Source organism: Oncorhynchus clarkii, chromosome 6 (assembly GCF_045791955.1).
Source record: "Oncorhynchus clarkii lewisi isolate Uvic-CL-2024 chromosome 6, UVic_Ocla_1.0, whole genome shotgun sequence".
Classification (NCBI taxonomy): Eukaryota; Metazoa; Chordata; class Actinopteri; order Salmoniformes; family Salmonidae; genus Oncorhynchus; species Oncorhynchus clarkii.
The window spans coordinates 8,283,414-8,301,197 of NC_092152.1; the positions used below are offsets into that span (position 1 = coordinate 8,283,414).

A 17,784-nucleotide genomic window follows, 5' to 3' on the forward strand; every position below is an offset into this window, starting at 1 on the left:
AAGGCATACTCGGTGCATTGTCTTCTACCTCAACATTCTCAAAAATAGAACTAGCCAAATCCACCACATCTCCTAGCTTGCGAGATTGTGCCCTCGTTAACACACAAGCAGGAAAAACATGTGGAAATGCTTGAACCAATTTCTCATCTGTAGTTCTGATTTCTGGATTGTCTACTACCTCTAACACAGGAATGACATTACCACCAGCAATATCATTCCCTAGTAACAATGTGACTCCTTTTACTGGCAGTGTAGATACTACACCAACACGGAAACGTCCTGATACCAAGTCTGACACTAAGTGGACCCAGTGTAATGGTACAGGTACGGTTTTTGACTCTATCCCCTGTAATATGACATGCGAGCCACAATACGTTTCAGGAGACCAGGGTAAAGCATCAGTAATAATTACTGACTGCGCCGCCCCAGTGTCTCGTAGGATTTGGATAGGCTTTTGATCAGCTTGTTCTCCTGTTAAGGAAACATAACCGGCAGAGATAAACGGAGCATAGACAGGATCCGGTTTCTCAAATGCTGAATCAACAACTCGATCCAATGGACGAGCCAAAGACTTGACTAAACCCAAACTTTTCATTTTTGGGGACGGTGACTGGGACTGTTTCGGTTTATTTTTCAAAACTGGGCAGTCCGCAATCACGTGACCCTTTTGGTGACAATAAAAGCATTCACGGATTTCATGAAAAGGCTTAGGGTTGTCAGAGGAAAAGCGACCTGAATGAGGAACTGATGACGTAATCGTCCGGCCTTCAAAACGTGGTGCACCAAAGACAGTCTTGTGTGTCAAAGCATACTCATCTGCCAACACTGCTGCTTGGGCCAATGTCACCACTTTCTGTTCATTTAAATGAACTACAATTCTATCTGGGAGGTTGCCTTTAAAGTCCTCCAACAGCATCAACTCCTTAATATCAGCAAAGGTGTTAGCTTTGCTGGCTGAACACCAGCGACTAAACAGAGACTCTTTGTCCCTAGCAAATTCAACAAATGTACGTTGAGAGAGTTTCTTGTGGTTCCTGAAGCGCTGTCTATAAGCTTCAGGCACCAACTCATAAGCCCGCAACACGGTAGTTTTAACTGTATCGTAGTGTAAACTGTCTTCCAGGGAGAGAGCAGCTACTACTTCCTGGGCTTTCCCAGACAATTTACATTGTAACAGGAGCGGCCAAACCTCGAGTGGCCAATGCAGCGCAGCGGCTACACGCTCAAACGCAGAGAAATAAGAATCAACTTCCGACTCTCGGAATGGAGGGACTAAAGCTATGTTTTTACTCACATCGAAGTGGGTTGGATGATGAGCAGCTTGTGGAGTCGCACTGGAGCGAGCGTCTAGCTCCAGTTGTCGGATCCTCACCTCCTTGTCAGCTTCTATTTTCCTAATTTCAAGTTCAAAATTCATCTGTCTCTCTTTATCTTTTTGCTCCATTTCTAACCGAGCCAGCCTCACCTTCAGCCTAGCAGTTCCATCTGAACGACCCGAAGCAGAAGATAAAGGATCGAATCGGGGCAATGTAAAAGGGGTACGAGGAACCCCTTCCTCCGCCTTGTCCTCCGACTTGGCATCGGAAGGTCTACCCGTCTCCTCTCCTTGCAATGAGAGAATCCGTTCTCTCACTAAACCCTCCCTGACTAGCACCAAAAGCTCAGCCTTTAGGGCTTTCTCAGGGACAACAAATCCATAATGGTCAGCTATAGCTATAAGGTCTACTTTACGAAACCTCACCAAACAATCAATAGAGGGCGCTGCAAAAAACTTAGAGATGGCTGATGCAGCCATCTTATACAATGCAGTCTCCTGAACACCCTAACTAAACAAGTCATCCAAACTCACAACCTACCATCACACCTCAATCACTAACCACAGAGAGCTCAGAGCAGCAGGGTCCGGTGGGTTTAATGGAAAGATCCCGGATGAGCCCCCATTATGTTACGCACGCCTCTATGAAGAGGGAACGCAACACCCTGCTACAACTAAACTCTCTGTGAAGTAACAAACTCAAACGGGTACTACGGGTATATGTATGCCCGCGGGCCTCTTGCCTAAGCACTCCCAAGGTGCCTTCCCCTTCTCCCCTGGGAACAAATGAAACAGAATATTAAACAATTTTACAAACAAACTAAGAAACAGAGGACATCAAATAACCATCATATCTAATGTTGATGAAGTTCGCCCCTCATCATGAGCTGTGAGCTCTGAGCAACAAACTCACAGAACATACCCACTCCCAGCAATGAACTCCCAGCAAAATCAACCTCTAGCAAAAATCAGCTGCTTGAGGGATTTCAGGAAGCCATTTCCTGAAATAAAACACATGCAAATACACAACCTACAACACAAACTGGGGAACGTAACAGTGGTGTAGTGGTGATCAGGGGCTGGTGGTGTAGTGGTGATCAGGGGCTGGTTGTGTAGTGGTGGTGATCAGGGGCTGGTGGTGTAGTGGTGGTGATCAGGGGCTGGTGGTGTAGTGGTGATCAGGGGCTGGTGGTGTAGTGGGGGTCCAGGGCTGGTGGTGTAGTGGTGGTCCAGGGCTGGTGGTGCGGTGGTCTATACAGATGCTCTGCTGCTCTGTTCAGAACTTCATCCTGTTCATCCAAGTCCTCATCACCTGCAGACAATATATCTGGAAGAAGGAGAGGGGAACTGTGAGTGTGAGTCAACTTGAACTAGTGTAAACTAATTTAACTTATTCACGTTTATAAACACCAGGTCACTGCAGTTATTTGTGGTCGTAAACATTATTTAGAGTTAATTTTATGAGGGGGGAGGGTGTTCAATTTAATTTACAATACAAGGGGAGGGTCATGTGAAAATATATTTTAAGTTGGGGAGGCGGGTGTATTTTTTTGAATGACACCTTGACACACACTTTCAACAGTTAGCCATAGCTTTCCACCCCATGTAGGGTAGGCTTTATGTTAGCTTTATTAACTAACTGCTGGCTACTCTTCTTCCCGTGGCTTAACCCAACGAGAGGAGGTCACAAGTGTTTCCCCAAAAGCTGACTGGGTTTAAACCTCTTCTACTGTACAGAAAGTGAATAGTTGCATCAATTGATAGTGACAGATTTAGATTACTTCCCAACCTGTAAGTCTATTTCTGGTCTCCTCTGCTATAGAAGGTTGTAGCTCAGCCTCAATGATTTCCCCATAATGCATTGGAGTCAAGTATTTCCCAGGTCTTTTCCATCTAGTTTCTAGCATGGATCAAAGCGCTGTTATAGGTCACTTTACATAATTGGATCTGTGTTTGTTTATTCTAAATGTTAAGGTAAGAAATGGCCTGTTTTTTTTGTTGCCATTTTCTTTATCACAAGGTTGGCCTATAGCATACCCCCTCAATTAGAGGCTTGGTCTTGCAGTGTGGGTGGTGGGTGGATGTACATGTAGATATGGTTAAGGCTATATAGTCGACGCTCATTAGTGAATTTTTGGGGACGAATAACAAAAAAAAGTAGTCTTAAGCTTTTGTCAGGAGTCAGCAGGCCTGCTAATAAAGCCAATGCAATTGCCTATTTTACAAATGGTACTGTCCTGGAAATTCTTACACAGGGACACTCTAAGTCAATCCTAAATTAATAATTGTTTATTATCATCATGCTGGTGAGGTTCCAACCAACTCAATGCACCAAGTACACACGTCGATCAGGAGCTCCTCCGGGCCAGTCCCGTTAGTTCCCTTATACTGGTTTCAGACACGTTACATCGGGTTGGTTCCTGCATGTCAAATCAAATCAAATTTTTTTGGTCACATGCACATGGTTAGTAGATGTTATTGCGAGTGTAGCGAAATGCTTGTGCTTCTAGTTCCGACAGTGCAGCAATATCTAACATGTAATCTAACAATTCCACAACAACTACTTCATACACACAAATCTAAGTAAAGGAATGGAATAAGAGTATATACATATAAATATATGGATGAGCAATGACAGAGCGGCATTTCCTTCACAGTACAACGGATGGGCATTCAAAACACTTCCACTGTAGGCCGATACTCTGCACTATTCTAGTTTCTGACATAATGAGAGACATGCTCTCTGAGGTTCTCCTGTGTCTCCATGTTGTTCACCTCCAGAGAGATACGTTTTGATGAGATCCCCAGGAATCAAACCTCATTTGCTTTGGTTGGTGACTTGAATCATCTCTCTCACTGACAAAAAAAGGGTCCCAAATGGTCAATGAAATGTTCTTCACCTTGTGGATCAGCTGGCAGTTAAACCTCCTGTTCTTCTGATAGGTTCTGACTCCTGCATGAGCACTCAGTGTGAGAGACCATAGTCTTGTGTGTAAATAAGATGTCTGGACTGATCTGTGATCCACCGTTGTGCCCTTAAAAGCCCTCCCCAATTCCCACTAGAAAGTTTACTGTTTAATGTTTTGCAGAGGGGATGGACTTTCACACACACACACACACACACACACACATACACACACACACACACACACACACACACACACACACACACACACACACACACACACACACACACACCTACCTACACCTACACATTTCTCACCCCATCAGAGCTGGGGTCAGTTCAGTTCCATGAAGTCATTGCAGACCATGGCTATAGAGCCAATAAGGCAACATGGCTATAGAGCCAGTAAGGAAACCATGGCTATAGAGCCAGTAAGGAGACCATGGCTATAGAGCCAGTAAGGAAACCATGGCTATAGAGCCAGTAAGGAGACCATGGCTATAGAGCCAGTAAGGAAACCATGGCTATAGAGCCAGTAAGGAGATCATGGCTATAGAGCCAGTAAGGAAACCATGGCTATAGAGCCAGTAAGGAGACAATGACTATAGAGCCAGTAAGGAGACCATGACTATAGAGCCAGTAAAGAAACCATGGCTATAGAGCCAGTAAGGAGACAATGACTATAGAGCCAGTAAGGAAACCATGGCTATAGAGCCAGTAAAGAAACCATTGCTATAGAGCCAGTAAGTCATGGTCAAGGAGAATAACTGTGTATGTGGAAATACCAACCAAATGTCATCATAAGATTGGTTGTTGAGCTCTTTGTTCATCTCTTTCCTCCATATCTGTTGATGGTGATGTTTCATGTCAGTTCCAGGGTGTGGTTGAGTAGGAGGTACTGGGTGTCTCTTGGTTTGCGTAGATCATTCTCCCCTGAACACACACGTACAGTCATGCACACACTCACACGCTGTGTAAAATGGATTGTTTCCGAGTGTGTATTACTGTGGTCCAAAAGTTTTTAATCATAAGGAGTAAAAGCCATGTCGTGCTAGAAGTCAAAGCTCAATTGGTAAATTCAATGTTGTTCTCTGACTTGAGCTGTCTCATGGAGTCATCCCTGGAAGACTTTGATCTTCACACACCCTTCACACCTAAAATATCTGAGTACAGTTACCTAGTGGTGTTGTAGTCGTTACACAAACGGAGAGTCACTGTGAACATGTAGGGGTTCCAGATTTGAGTTATATCAGCTATGATAAACTATGCCTTGCCTTTTTGAGTGAATGGTAGAGTTGTCACCCACCGGTGACTGCATTTGTTAGTGACCGAGACATACATGGTTGTTGAATTGGTTAATTTTCAGTCCTGTTGCCTTCACCAAGTGGCACATTATCATTATAATTCAACTCATTGTGACAATACATTACATATCTCATCAGGCCATATTTTGAGGCCATGCTTTACCCTCAATACAGTGGCTTGATATTCATGGTTTACAGGTCACATCAGGCCTGCGAGTAGGGTTGCAAAATATACAGGAAAAAAAATAGGGATCTCTGGAAAACCTGGCAATTTTTTTATTTTTTTTTAACTCTACCTGCAATTCACATTATGCTGAGTTAGGATATCCAATGGGGTGGAATTTGTATTCACCTGTAACCTGCATTCATAGGGGCGGCAGGGTAGCCTAGTGGTTAGTGTAGAGGCGGCAGGGTAGCCTAGTGGTTAGAGTGTAGAGGCGGCAGGGTAGCCTAGTGGTTAGAGTGTAGAGGCGGCAGGGGAGCCTAGTGGTTAGAGTGTAGAGGCGGCAGGGGAGCCTAGTGGTTAGAGTGTAGAGGCAGCAGGGTAGCCTAGTGGTTAGAGTGTAGAGGCGGCAGGGTAGCCTAGTGGTTAGAGTGTAGAGGCGGCAGGGGAGCCTAGTGGTTAGAGTGTAGAGGCGGCAGGGTAGCCTAGTGGTTAGAGTGTAGAGGCGGCAGGGGAGCCTAGTGGTTAGAGCGTAGAGGCGGCAGGGGAGCCTAGTGGTTAGAGCGTAGAGGCGGCAGGGGAGCCTAGTGGTTAGAGTGTAGAGGCGGCAGGGTAGCCTAGTGGTTAGAGCGAGTTCAAACCCCCGAGCTGACAAGGTACAAATCTGCCGTTCTGCCCCCTGAACAGGCAGTTAACCCACTGTTCCTAGGCCGTCATTGAAAATAAGAATTTGTTCTTAACTGACTTGCCGAGTTAAAAAAAGGTAAAATTAAAAAAATATATAATAATAATGACTGCCTGGGTCAGGAACAGTGTGAGGAGACGACCTAAACCATTAATACATGAAGGAATAATGACTTTTCATTGACTTTGAGTTAAATGTCAGGTCAGCTCAGCAGTCAGTCCGTCTATGTGCTTTTCCTGTGAATGCCTATATGCTTTAAAATGAGTTCATATATTTCAAAACCCTCTCAATAAGAAGAATATACTGTAAAGTTATCGGGGGTCTTTTTTATACAATCTTGTCATGTCTTGAACTCTTTGTTATTTTGTTGTGTTGATCTTGAACATGGAAAATAGTCAAGCAACTGTAATTGACATTCCTGTGAGATTTTTAATAACTGATTTTGTTAATTATTAACAGGTTTGGTAAAAATATGTTAAATTCTGCTACTGTCACAGTTTTTCAAAGTATAGCCCACGTCGCTTAATGATAAAACATGTGACCTGATTTGGGAGAACTTTAAGCATTTTAATTGTGTTTACGCGGCCTATTTCTCTCTCTCTCCCAAACTTGATTTAAATTGCATTCACAATACATTTGCAGATCTTTCTGTTGTATTATGAATGGAACACGAACACATGAGCCCGGCAATATGTACAGTATGGTTAGCATTTCAGTAGAACTAGCTTAAAAGAGTGTGTTTTGTTACCTGTATAGAAAATATCCTAAATGCGCTCACTACTGTAAGTCACTGTTGATGAGAACATCTGCTAAATGACTCAAATGCAAATGTGTATATACACAAACAAGTCAATAATTCTATAATAGTCCCAATAAAACCAATATTTTAACTTTCCTCCAGTCTCAAAATGTAGCACCAATATTTATTACATAGCCCAAGTAAATGTAGCACCAATATTTATTACATAGCCCAAGTAAATGTAGCACCAATATTTATTACATAGCCCAAGTAAATGTAGCACCAATATTTCACGTATATTGTAAACATGGTTTAAAATGGCAACATTTGATTAAATATATCCATTATACTAAAACTTCCATTACAATAACAATCTTAAATTAGCACCTAAACAACCATTTTATGTATAATGTATACCACAACAAATCAATTAAACCTTTTAGCATTCCAAACAAAATGTAGCTTGTGAAGATGAAATTGAAAATCAAATGTTATGTCACATGCTTCGTCCACAGTGAAATACTTACTACAGTATGTCTTTCTCATCCATGACCTTTGTCTCTATCAACTTTACACATTGTGCTTTAAAAAAAAGAAGGGTGAATAGTGTAATATGATATTGTTTAAACCAGGAATATTCATAAAGTAAAAAAGAATAGAAAGAAATGTTACGCTTTGCGGGAAACTCAGACCAATAAATACTGTCAACAATAATGTCTTCATATTTGATCGTCCGTCCATGTTGGTTGTTGTCTTGTTTTGCAAATCATCGTAAAGCTTCTTCGGTGGTGTTTTCTTTGTTCTTAGTACCTGGATAGAGAGATAGATAGATAGATAGATAGATAGATAGATAGATAGATAGATAGATAGATAGATAGATAGATAGATAGATAGATAGATAGATAGATAGATAGATAGATAGATAGATAGATAGATAGATAGATATAGATAGATAGATAGATAGATAGATAGATAGATAGATAGATAGATAGATAGGTAGATAGGTAGATAGGTAGATAGATAGTAGATAGATAGATAGATAGATAGATAGATAGATAGATAGATAGATAGATAGATAGATAGATAGATAGATAGATAGATAGATAGATAGATAGATAGATGGATAGAGAGATGGATAGATAGGTAGATAGATAGATAGATAGATAGATAGATAGATAGATATAGATGTAGATAGATATAGAGAGATAGATAGATAGGTAGATAGAGGTAGATAGAGAGGTAGAGAAAGAGAGAGAGGTAGAGAGAGAGAGGTAGAGAGGTAGAGAGGTAGAGAGAGAGAGAGGTAGAGAGAGAGGTAGGTAGGTAGGTAGGTAGGTAGGTAGGAAGGTAGGAAGGAAGGTAGGTAGGTAGGTAGGTAGGTAGGTAGGTAGGTAGGTAGGTAGGTAGGTAGGTAGGTAGGTAGGTAGGTAGGTAAGAAGGTAGGTAGGTAGGTTGGTAGGAAAACACATAATTTTCAGCATTGTATTTTACAGAGGCAAATCTTGATTCCTTGTGTCCTGTCTCTCCTTGGCACTGAGGTTCCTCCTCTGAGGGGCGGAACCTCTGATCTTCTGCTACAATGTGCTTTGAGAAGGATGGGATGAGTCAGGACACAAGGGGGGAAAAAGGACATAGATTCACCCCCCCCCCCCCCCCCCCCCCACCAAAATGGAAAAAAGACGACACTCACGATGTAACAGTACACCCTGAAACCTGGACAGAGGTGCCGCTGTATTGAACACTACAACGAACAACATTATTGTCAAAGTTGGACTCTGGAACCTGGTGACCTGGGTTTACAGTGATCTGCAAAAAAATGAAGGCATAAAGTATGTTGGGTTAGGAATCATTCACATCGTGTTGCTACAATAGGTTGAATTTGGACAGTAATATCAAAAATGTTTATTTAATGGCATATAGAAACCTCCTTAGCTAATAATATAGAACAAAATATGGCAACAAACCTTAAGGATATACTTCCCAGGTGTCACATCAGTAATGTCAATCCACTGACAGTCAATATCGGCATTATAGGTGTCATAGCATCCAGGACTCAATCCCTGAAACAATCAACCCAAGACAAGAGATTCATCCATTCAACTGGTTCAAAACAGCCTGGTCCCAGATCTCGTTGCGCTATCATGTCAACTCCTTGTCACTTGGCATGGCTTGACATGATAGCACAAGCAGATCTGGGACCAGGCTAGCACAACAGCACAAACAGATCTGGGACCAGGCTAGCACAACAGCACAAGCAGATCTGGGACCAGGCTAGCACAACAGCACAAACAGATCTGGGAATCACAACAGCACAAACAGATCTGGGAATCACAACAGCACAAACAGATCTGGGACCAGGCTAGCACAACAACACAAACAGATCTGGGACCAGGCTAGCACAACAACACAAACAGATCTGGGACCAGGCTAGCACAACAACACAAACAGATCTGGGAATCACAACAGCACAATGAATAAAAAGATAGAACACTTTACACTGAATAGAGCCCGATCCGGTTCTGTCTCTAGTATCGAATGGTGAAAGCTCTCAGATGCAAACTAATATTTATAGCCAGGCCTCTCTTCCCACTGGGCACATACAAGTACGTCATTTCAACACCTAGTTTTGGTTGAGTTGTCATCTAACGTAAATTCAACAAATGTCATTGGATTTCGGTTAAAAGTGGGATAATTATTCCCTTCAATTTAAGACTTTTTTTTTTTGCAAATCCAAATCAGTTTTCCTCCTACGTTTATTCAACATCATCAGACAGATTTTATTTTTCTGTTTAAATGATGTGGAAACATCATCATAAGGTGATGATCACAGGTTTGTATCCCACATGGCACCCTATTCACTATATAGTGCACTACTTCTGACCAGAGCCCTATGGACCCTGATAAGAAAGTAGTGCACTATATGGGGAAAAAAATAGGGTGCCGATACAGTAACAACAGACCTGAGTGTGAGACGTGCAGGCGAAGCGTCTGTAGTATCCCGGGTCACATGACGTGTCCTCCAAACAGAAGCTGGCCTTGTGTCCCTCGGCAACGCTCCTCTCTGAGCCGGTCTCCAGCAGCTCGTACAGACTGAACTCGTCCATGCTATGGAAGTGACTGGAATACACGGGACGTATCCCCATCAATGACCAGACCACACAGACCTCTTAATAATGCACTGCTTTCAATGTTGGTATTGGAAGCGCAGTAATAACCTATACACACTAGTCTGTGTAGATCTGTTGAGAGCTCTCTCCACCACACCCCATGCCTGTGAAACTGTACAGGCTTATGGAAACCTGCTTAAAGGGAAAGTTACATCAAAATATATATTTTAGTATTTTCTTCATTAGTCCACTGTTAATACAATTCCCCAATATGTCAGCGGGCAAGTTTTTGAAGAAAGAGCAAACAACTGATGAGGATGCGTTTTGCATCATATGATACTGCCTATCTGTAGTGTACAGACGCAATGACAACAGATATACATTTTTAGGCAAACTGAACCATAACGTCGACCGCCATATCTTATGAATGTTCTATAAATCTGTCCTGCAGAGTGTGCTGTCCTTCGGTCTGATATGCGTGTGCAAGACCAAGTCAAGCTTCAGCGCTTGATCAAGACGGCGGGAAGGATAATTGGTTATAGATCAAGAATCGGGTCTCCAACCTGTACACAAAACTCATCCTCCTAAAACTTGAAAGCATTTTACAGGACAGTACTCATCCCCCTTCACTCAAAACTCATCCTCCTAAAACTTGAAAAGCATTTTACAGGACAGTACTCATCCCCCTTCACTCAAAACTCATCCTCCTAAAACTTGAAAAGCATTTTACAGGACAGTACTCATCCCCCTTCACTCAAAACTCATCCTCCTAAAACTTGAAAAGCATTTTACAGGACAGTACTCATCCCCCTTCACTCAAAACTCATCCTCCTACAACTTGAAAAGCATTTTACAGGACAGTACTCATCCCCCTTCACTCAAAACTCATCCTCCTACAACTTGAAAAACATTCTACAGGACAGTACTCATCCCCTTCACTCATAACTCATCCTCCTAAAACTTGAAAAACATTTTACAGGACAGTATTCATCCCCTTCACTCAAAACTCAGTCACAGCAGCAGCTGGACAAGGGCAAAGAGACTTCTTCAAAAGGAAATTAAAACAGACAGATATGGGGACTCTGTTATTCCAACAGCCATTAGGTTGTATAATAGTCTGTTGTTTCCTCCAGTATAATAATAGTCTGTTGTTTCCTCCAGTATAATAATAGTCTGTTGTTTCCTCCAGTATAATAATCTGTTGTTTCCTCCAGTATAATAGTCTGTTGTTTCCTCCAGTATAATAGTCTGTTGTTTCTTCCAGTATAATAGTCTGTTGTTTCCTCCAGTATAATAGTCTGTTGTTTCTTCCAGTATAATAGTCTGTTGTTTCTTCCAGTATAATAGTCTGTTGTTTCCTCCAGTATAATAATAGTCTGTTGTTTCCTCCAGTATAATAATAGTCTGTTGTTTCCTCCAGTATAATAGTCTGTTGTTTCCTCCAGTATAATAGTCTGTTGTTTCTTCCAGTATAATAGTCTGTTGTTTCTTCCAGTATAATAGTCTGTTGTTTCCTCCAGTATAATAGTCTGTTGTTTCCTCCAGTATAATAGTCTGTTGTTTCCTCCAGTATAATAGTCTGTTGTTTCTTCCAGTATAATAGTCTGTTGTTTCCTCCAGTATAATAGTCTGTTGTTTCCTCCAGTATAATAGTCTGTTGTTTCCTCCAGTATAATAGTCTGTTGTTTCTTCCAGTATAATAGTCTGTTGTTTCCTCCAGTATAATAATCTGTTGTTTCCTCCAGTATAATAATAGTCTGTTGTTTCCTCCAGTATAATAATAGTCTGTTGTTTCCTCCAGTATAATAGTCTGTTGTTTCCTCCAGTATAATAGTCTGTTGTTTCCTCCAGTATAATAGTCTGTTGTTTCTTCCAGTATAATAGTCTGTTGTTTCTTCCAGTATAATAGTCTGTTGTTTCCTCCAGTATAATAGTCTGTTGTTTCCTCCAGTATAATAGTCTGTTGTTTCCTCCAGTATAATAGTCTGTTGTTTCTTCCAGTATAATAGTCTGTTGTTTCCTCCAGTATAATAGTCTGTTGTTTCCTCCAGTATAATAGTCTGTTGTTTCCTCCAGTATAATAGTCTGTTGTTTCTTCCAGTATAATAGTCTGTTGTTTCCTCCAGTATAATAATCTGTTGTTTCCTCCAGTATAATAGTCTGTTGTTTCCTCCAGTATAATAGTCTGTTGTTTCTTCCAGTATAATAGTCTGTTGTTTCCTCCAGTATAATAGTCTGTTGTTTCCTCCAGTATAATAGTCTGTTGTTTCCTCCCGTATAATAGTCTGTTGTTTCTTCCAGTATAATAGTCTGTTGTTTCCTCCTGTATAATAGTCTGTTGTTTCCTCCAGTATAATAGTCTGTTGTTTCCTCCAGTATAATAGTCTGTTGTTTCCTCCAGTATAATAGTCTGTTCCTCCAGTATAATAGTCTGTTGTTTCCTCCAGTATAATAGTCTGTTGTTTCCTCCAGTATAATAGTCTGTTGTTTCCTCCAGTATAATAGTCTGTTCCTCCAGTATAATAGTCTGTTGTTTCCTCCAGTATAATAGTCTGTTGTTTCCTCCAGTATAATAGTCTGTTGTTTCCTCCAGTATAATAGTCTGTTCCTCCAGTATAATAGTCTGTTGTTTCCTCCAGTATAATAGTCTGTTCCTCCAGTATAATAGTCTGTTGTTTCCTCCAGTATAATAGTCTGTTCCTCCAGTATACACCATATTGCACTTTTAAATGTGTAGCTTTAGAAATTTGAATAAATTATTTTCTGTAGTTTGTTTTACGTCTTTTTAACCACCGTCTTTTTAACCACGTGTCCAAATGAATTTCCCCCCTGGTGGATAGTGAATCTGAATCTGAATCTGAATCTCTGAATCTGAATCTCTGAATCTCTGAATCTGAATATATGAATATGAATCTCTGAACCTCTGAATCTGAATCTCTGAATCTGAATATCTGAAAATGAATCTCTGAATCTGAATATCTGAATATGAATCTGAATCTCTGAATCTGAATATATGAATATGAATCTCTGAACCTCTGAATCTGAATCTCTGAATCTGAATCTCTGAATCTCTGAATCTGAATCTCTGAATATGAATCTGAATCTCTGAATCTGAATCTATTCATACATGTTTATGCATCATTATCCACAACTCACTGATGGCAGCTGTGCCATTCCCAGGCATAGCGAGGTTTGCTGGGCAGGAAGTCAGCAGTGCCCTGGTTCTTCACGCGCTGGGGGAACCGCAGCAGCACCCGGGTGTCGTAGTCGGCCACGCCCTGAGCAGAACTGTCCCGTCACAGAGGAAAACATATGGTCTCTTAGACATTCAAATAGTTAATATGTTAATGCACTTTATTCATGTCTCAATTCATTTATTATACAACTTTTTACATTCCAGGAACTCTAGTCAAATCATTCTTGACCCATAGTCTTCACGATTAACTAAATAATTGAATTAATTAAATTGATTCCTAAATTGATTCCTAAATGTCCTTTTGAACTGCTGAAAGGAAACTGGAGTCTGGCACTGTCGGTTACTACTGTTAATGAATATACAGCTACTATGGGTTTAACTACTGTAATACGTGTCAGAACCATGACTGAGTGGTAACACTCCCCTCTCTCAACACATGTACACACCAGGGTTCAATCCCTGGTAGACCCTAACAACTTTCCTCTCCGTAGCTACATCCCTATTGTAATTTCTCAATAAAGAATTGAAATATTCTTTACGTTGGAGTTCAGCATAGATACACATCTAAAGAGTCATTTCATGTCTGGACTTGGTAAAAACACCTAGCTTATATACACTGGGTGTACAAAACATGAAGAAGCCTTTGCCCAAGCCTCCCGAGTGGTGCAGTGGTCAAAGGCATTGCATCGCAGTGCTTGAGGTTTCAATACAGACCTGGGTTCAATCCCAGGCTGTGTCATAACCGGCTGTGACTGGGAGTCCCATAGGGCGGCCCACCATTGTTCAGGTTAGGGGAGGGTTTGGCTGGGGGGGGGGGGCTTTACTTGGCTCATTGTGTTCTCGTGACTCCTTGTGGCCGGCCGGGCGCCTGCAGTTAGATTTTGGTCATCACATTGGTGAGCCTGGCTTCCGGGTTAAGCGAGTGTTAAGAGGCGCGGTTTGGCGGGTCATGTTTCGGGGGACGCACGACTCGACCTTCGCCTCTCCCGAGCCCGTTGGGAAGTTGCAGCGATGAGACAAGATCGGAATTGGATAATAAAAAATACAAATAACAACATTTAAGAACCCTTTGCCCTCAAAAACAGCCTCAATGAATCGGGGCATGGACTCTACAAGGTGTCAAGCTGGCTGCAAGTCCTTTGGGTAGTGGACCATTGTTAAAACACACAGGAAACTTGAAGCATGAAAAACCCAGCAGCGTTGCAGTTCGTGACACTCAAACCGGTGCGCCTGGCACCTACTACCATACCCCGTTCAAAGGCACTTAAATTCACCCTCTGAATGGCACACATATACACAATGCATGTCTTAATTGTCTGAAGGCTTAAAAAAAATCCTTCTTTAGCGTGTCTTCTTCCCTTCATTTACACGGATTAAAGTGGATTTAACAAGGGACATCAATAAGGGATCACAGCTTTCACCTGGATTCACCTGGTCAGTCTATGTCCTGGAAAGAGCAGGTGTTCTTAATGTTTTGTCCACTCAGTGTGGAGTGGAATGGTCACTGCAGTATGACAATACCTTGCGAGGCAACCTTCCTCGGCTGCACATCTCAGATTGTACATGGGCGACCTCTGGATATAGGAGGAAACTTGAATATAGTATGGGTCAGGCACCAAGTCAGGGAGACCTGTCAATCATGTAACAAATGCAATATTATTAAGTAGCCTAAAGCAAGCTGTTTAAAAAAATTTATTGGAATAAAATGCCTTACAAATGTGAGAGAGAAAAAAAAACGCATTTAAAAAGTGAATTACTGAAAGGGAAATATTGCACTTACCTCCGTGTTGATGATAACTTGTGCCATAACCATGCGGCTCTCTGCTTCTGGCTCTGGGTCTGTAGTAAGCATCATAATAATTATAATAGGGGTTATAGGGATTATAACCAATGGATTTATAGGGGTTGTTCGGGTCATCTCCAACCATCATATCCTCTCTTCTCAAATTAGTCAGTGGTGGAGAGTTAGTAGATGTGGGTTTGTCGTCGGTGGGATTTGATGTTGAAGGTCTTGAAGCAGTCTCCCGGTTCTCTTGGGGTCTTTCATGTCTAATCGCCCCACTAGGACGTCGACGCGCGGTGCGTAATTGCACACCCGGCGCTGGCCGCCTTGGAGAGCCTCTTGGCGCAGGGTATCTGTGCACATTCGTCTCTTCAGCCGTCTCATTATTGTTGATAACGACAACTATGTGATTCCGTTGAGCTGAACCTGTTTTTCGGTCTCTTCGTCCCGATGGCTGATATTCAGAACCGTGGCTAAGTATACTAAACACCTGCCCGTTGTGTTGCCATGGCATTCTCTGCCTTAAAGCTGCTGATGGCGAAGCATCCTGCGTAAGAACTGTTTGCATTATGCAACTGAGGATGCATAGCTGTGTCAACGACAATAAACAGGCTTCAAAGCCAAGACCCCTCATTATACTAATCAAATGAGTGAATGATATATCCACATGGAAAAATACAAAATTAAATATAATTTGTTAGGAAGCAGAATTTTGGAGAATGTTCTCTCACTAGCCGAGCAGAATCAAATTTAGGCCTGTAGCGAGAGGAACTATTGCTCAGGCAATCTCGCATCTTGAACGCGCAAGTGGAGTGTGATGGAGGGGTGTGAGTTTTAAAGTTTCTGGAACAGTTACACAAGTGACATCCGCATGCGCGCTGCCGAGGAAGTGGAAGTGGTTGGCACTAGCACGGGCACGTCACGTCCCATGAATTCATATAACAATAATGGTGTCAGTGGTGTAATACACATCCGGTTTTATAATACTAAGTATTGCCTTACTATAAATGTTGTTCTGTGTATTCACAGGGAACAAAACTTCTCTACATTATAAAATAAAATGAGTAGTTTTGCTTTTCAAATATTTCAGAAGATTTCGTAGAAGCTACATTTTGAAAGACAAAAAACAGTCGTAGGTGAAAGAGGATTGATCCAAATCAAATTGAGTTCTGAGAATTGTTGTTGACTTGTGTAAGATTTGTCTCTTTGTTCTCTCTCTCTCAATGCCTTTCACACTTTTTAGGGAGATATAATTTGTGGTGTTCCCTCACACACCAAGTAGTTCTTGGCTGCCCTGGAACGGTGAGTTGGTTTCCAAACCTTGATGGTTATGCGTTGTCTTCGTTTGCTTTACTTGTCTTGTAGGCCTGTGACACTTTTGCTGTTATAGCAACAAATGACCTCTTCTTAGTCCTTGATACCATTTTTGGTATTTAGGTTACCTTTAAATAAATGGTTCAGTAGGCTAAGTATCACCCCCCCCCCCCCCCCCCCCATAACAAGTGAACCTGGCTGCCACAGAGGTTACCCCCCCCCCCCCCTCATAAGAAGTGAACCTGGCTGCCACAGAGGTTACCCCCCCCTAAGTATCACCCCCCCACCCCTATAACAAGTGAACCTGGCTGCCACAGAGGTTACCCCCCCCCCCCTCATAACAAGTGAACCTGGCTGCCACAGAGGTTAGCCCCCCCCCCACATAAAAAGTGAACCTGGCTGCTACAGAGGTTAGCACCCCCCCCCCCTCATAACAAGTGAACCTGGCTGCTACAGAGGTTAGCCCCCCGCCCCCCCTCACAACAAGTGAACCTGGCTGCCACAGAGGTTAGCCCCCTCCTCATAACAAGTGAACCTGGCTGCCACAGAGTTAGCCCCCCCCCCCCCCCCCCCCCTAAAAAGTGAACCTGGCTGCTACAGAGGTTAGCACCCCCCCCCCCCCCTCTCATAACAAGTGAACCTGGCTGCCACAGAGGTTACCCCCCCCCCCCCCCCCTCATAACAACTGAATGCTACAGAGGTTAGCCCCCCGCCCCCCCTCACAACACGTGAACCTGGCTGCTACAGAGTTCACCTGACAGTAACAGCCACCAGGTTCAGTACATGGTGGATATTGTTAGACTATTAACTACTAATTGATTATTTGCATGCACAACCATTGGCTTTGCACAAGCTTCCATCAAATCAAATTTTCCTGGTCACACACACATGGTTAGCAGATGTTTTTGCAAGTGTAGCGAAATGCTTGAATTATTGCATTTGCATACCAGGTCTGAATGGAAGTGTTCTCTCTATTTGTGCTACTTGTTGATTCATTCAAATGGGTAACACAACAAATCTACATACACTGATACACACAGGAAACGGTTGAGTGTGAAAAAAAACAGAAGCGTTGCAGTTCTTGACACAAACCGGTGAGCCTGGCACCTGCAGTGCATTCGGATGTTTTCCACATGTTGTTACGTTACAGCCTTATTCTAAATGGATCAAATCGTTTCCCCCCCCCCTCATCAATCTACACACAATACCCCATAATGACATCACAATACCCCATAATGACATCACAATACCCCATAATGACATCACAATACCC

General features: G+C 42.3%; 1 protein-coding gene across 2 annotated transcripts; it reads right to left on the reverse strand.

The window, feature by feature from the left end:
- Positions 1-7,759: 7,759 nt before the first annotated feature.
- LOC139411893 (protein-lysine 6-oxidase-like) lies at positions 7,760-15,868 on the reverse strand. Of its 2 annotated transcripts, XM_071158643.1 has the most exons (7): positions 15,195-15,435; positions 14,936-15,044; positions 13,375-13,506; positions 10,072-10,228; positions 9,076-9,171; positions 8,802-8,917; positions 7,760-7,921 (listed from the first exon to the last, which is right to left on the reverse strand). In XM_071158643.1, exons 1-7 carry the CDS (start codon positions 15,343-15,345, stop codon positions 7,915-7,917), a joined length of 768 nt encoding a protein of 255 aa, XP_071014744.1. In that variant the 5' UTR covers positions 15,346-15,435; the 3' UTR covers positions 7,760-7,914. The 2 variants fall into 2 exon arrangements, with proteins under 2 accessions (XP_071014744.1, XP_071014742.1); XM_071158641.1 differs by lacking the exon at positions 7,760-7,921 and having other exon boundaries at positions 8,798-8,917; positions 15,195-15,868.
- Between the last annotated feature and the right edge of the window lie 1,916 nt (positions 15,869-17,784).

What these genes read in the sequence shown, in the direction of transcription:
- LOC139411893 (XM_071158641.1), bottom strand. Translation starts at nt 15,831, where the DNA reads ATGAGGGGTCTTGGCTTTGAAGCCTGTTTATTGTCGTTGACACAGCTA. An exon ending in GAGGAAGGTTGCCTCGCAAG is followed by an intron (nt 13,507 to 14,935) that starts GTATTGTCATAC and finishes GTGACGGGACAG; the next exon opens with TTCTGCTCAGGGCGTGGCCG. An exon ending in CTGGGAAGTATATCCTTAAG is followed by an intron (nt 8,918 to 9,075) that starts GTTTGTTGCCAT and finishes ATTTTTTTGCAG; the next exon opens with ATCACTGTAAACCCAGGTCA.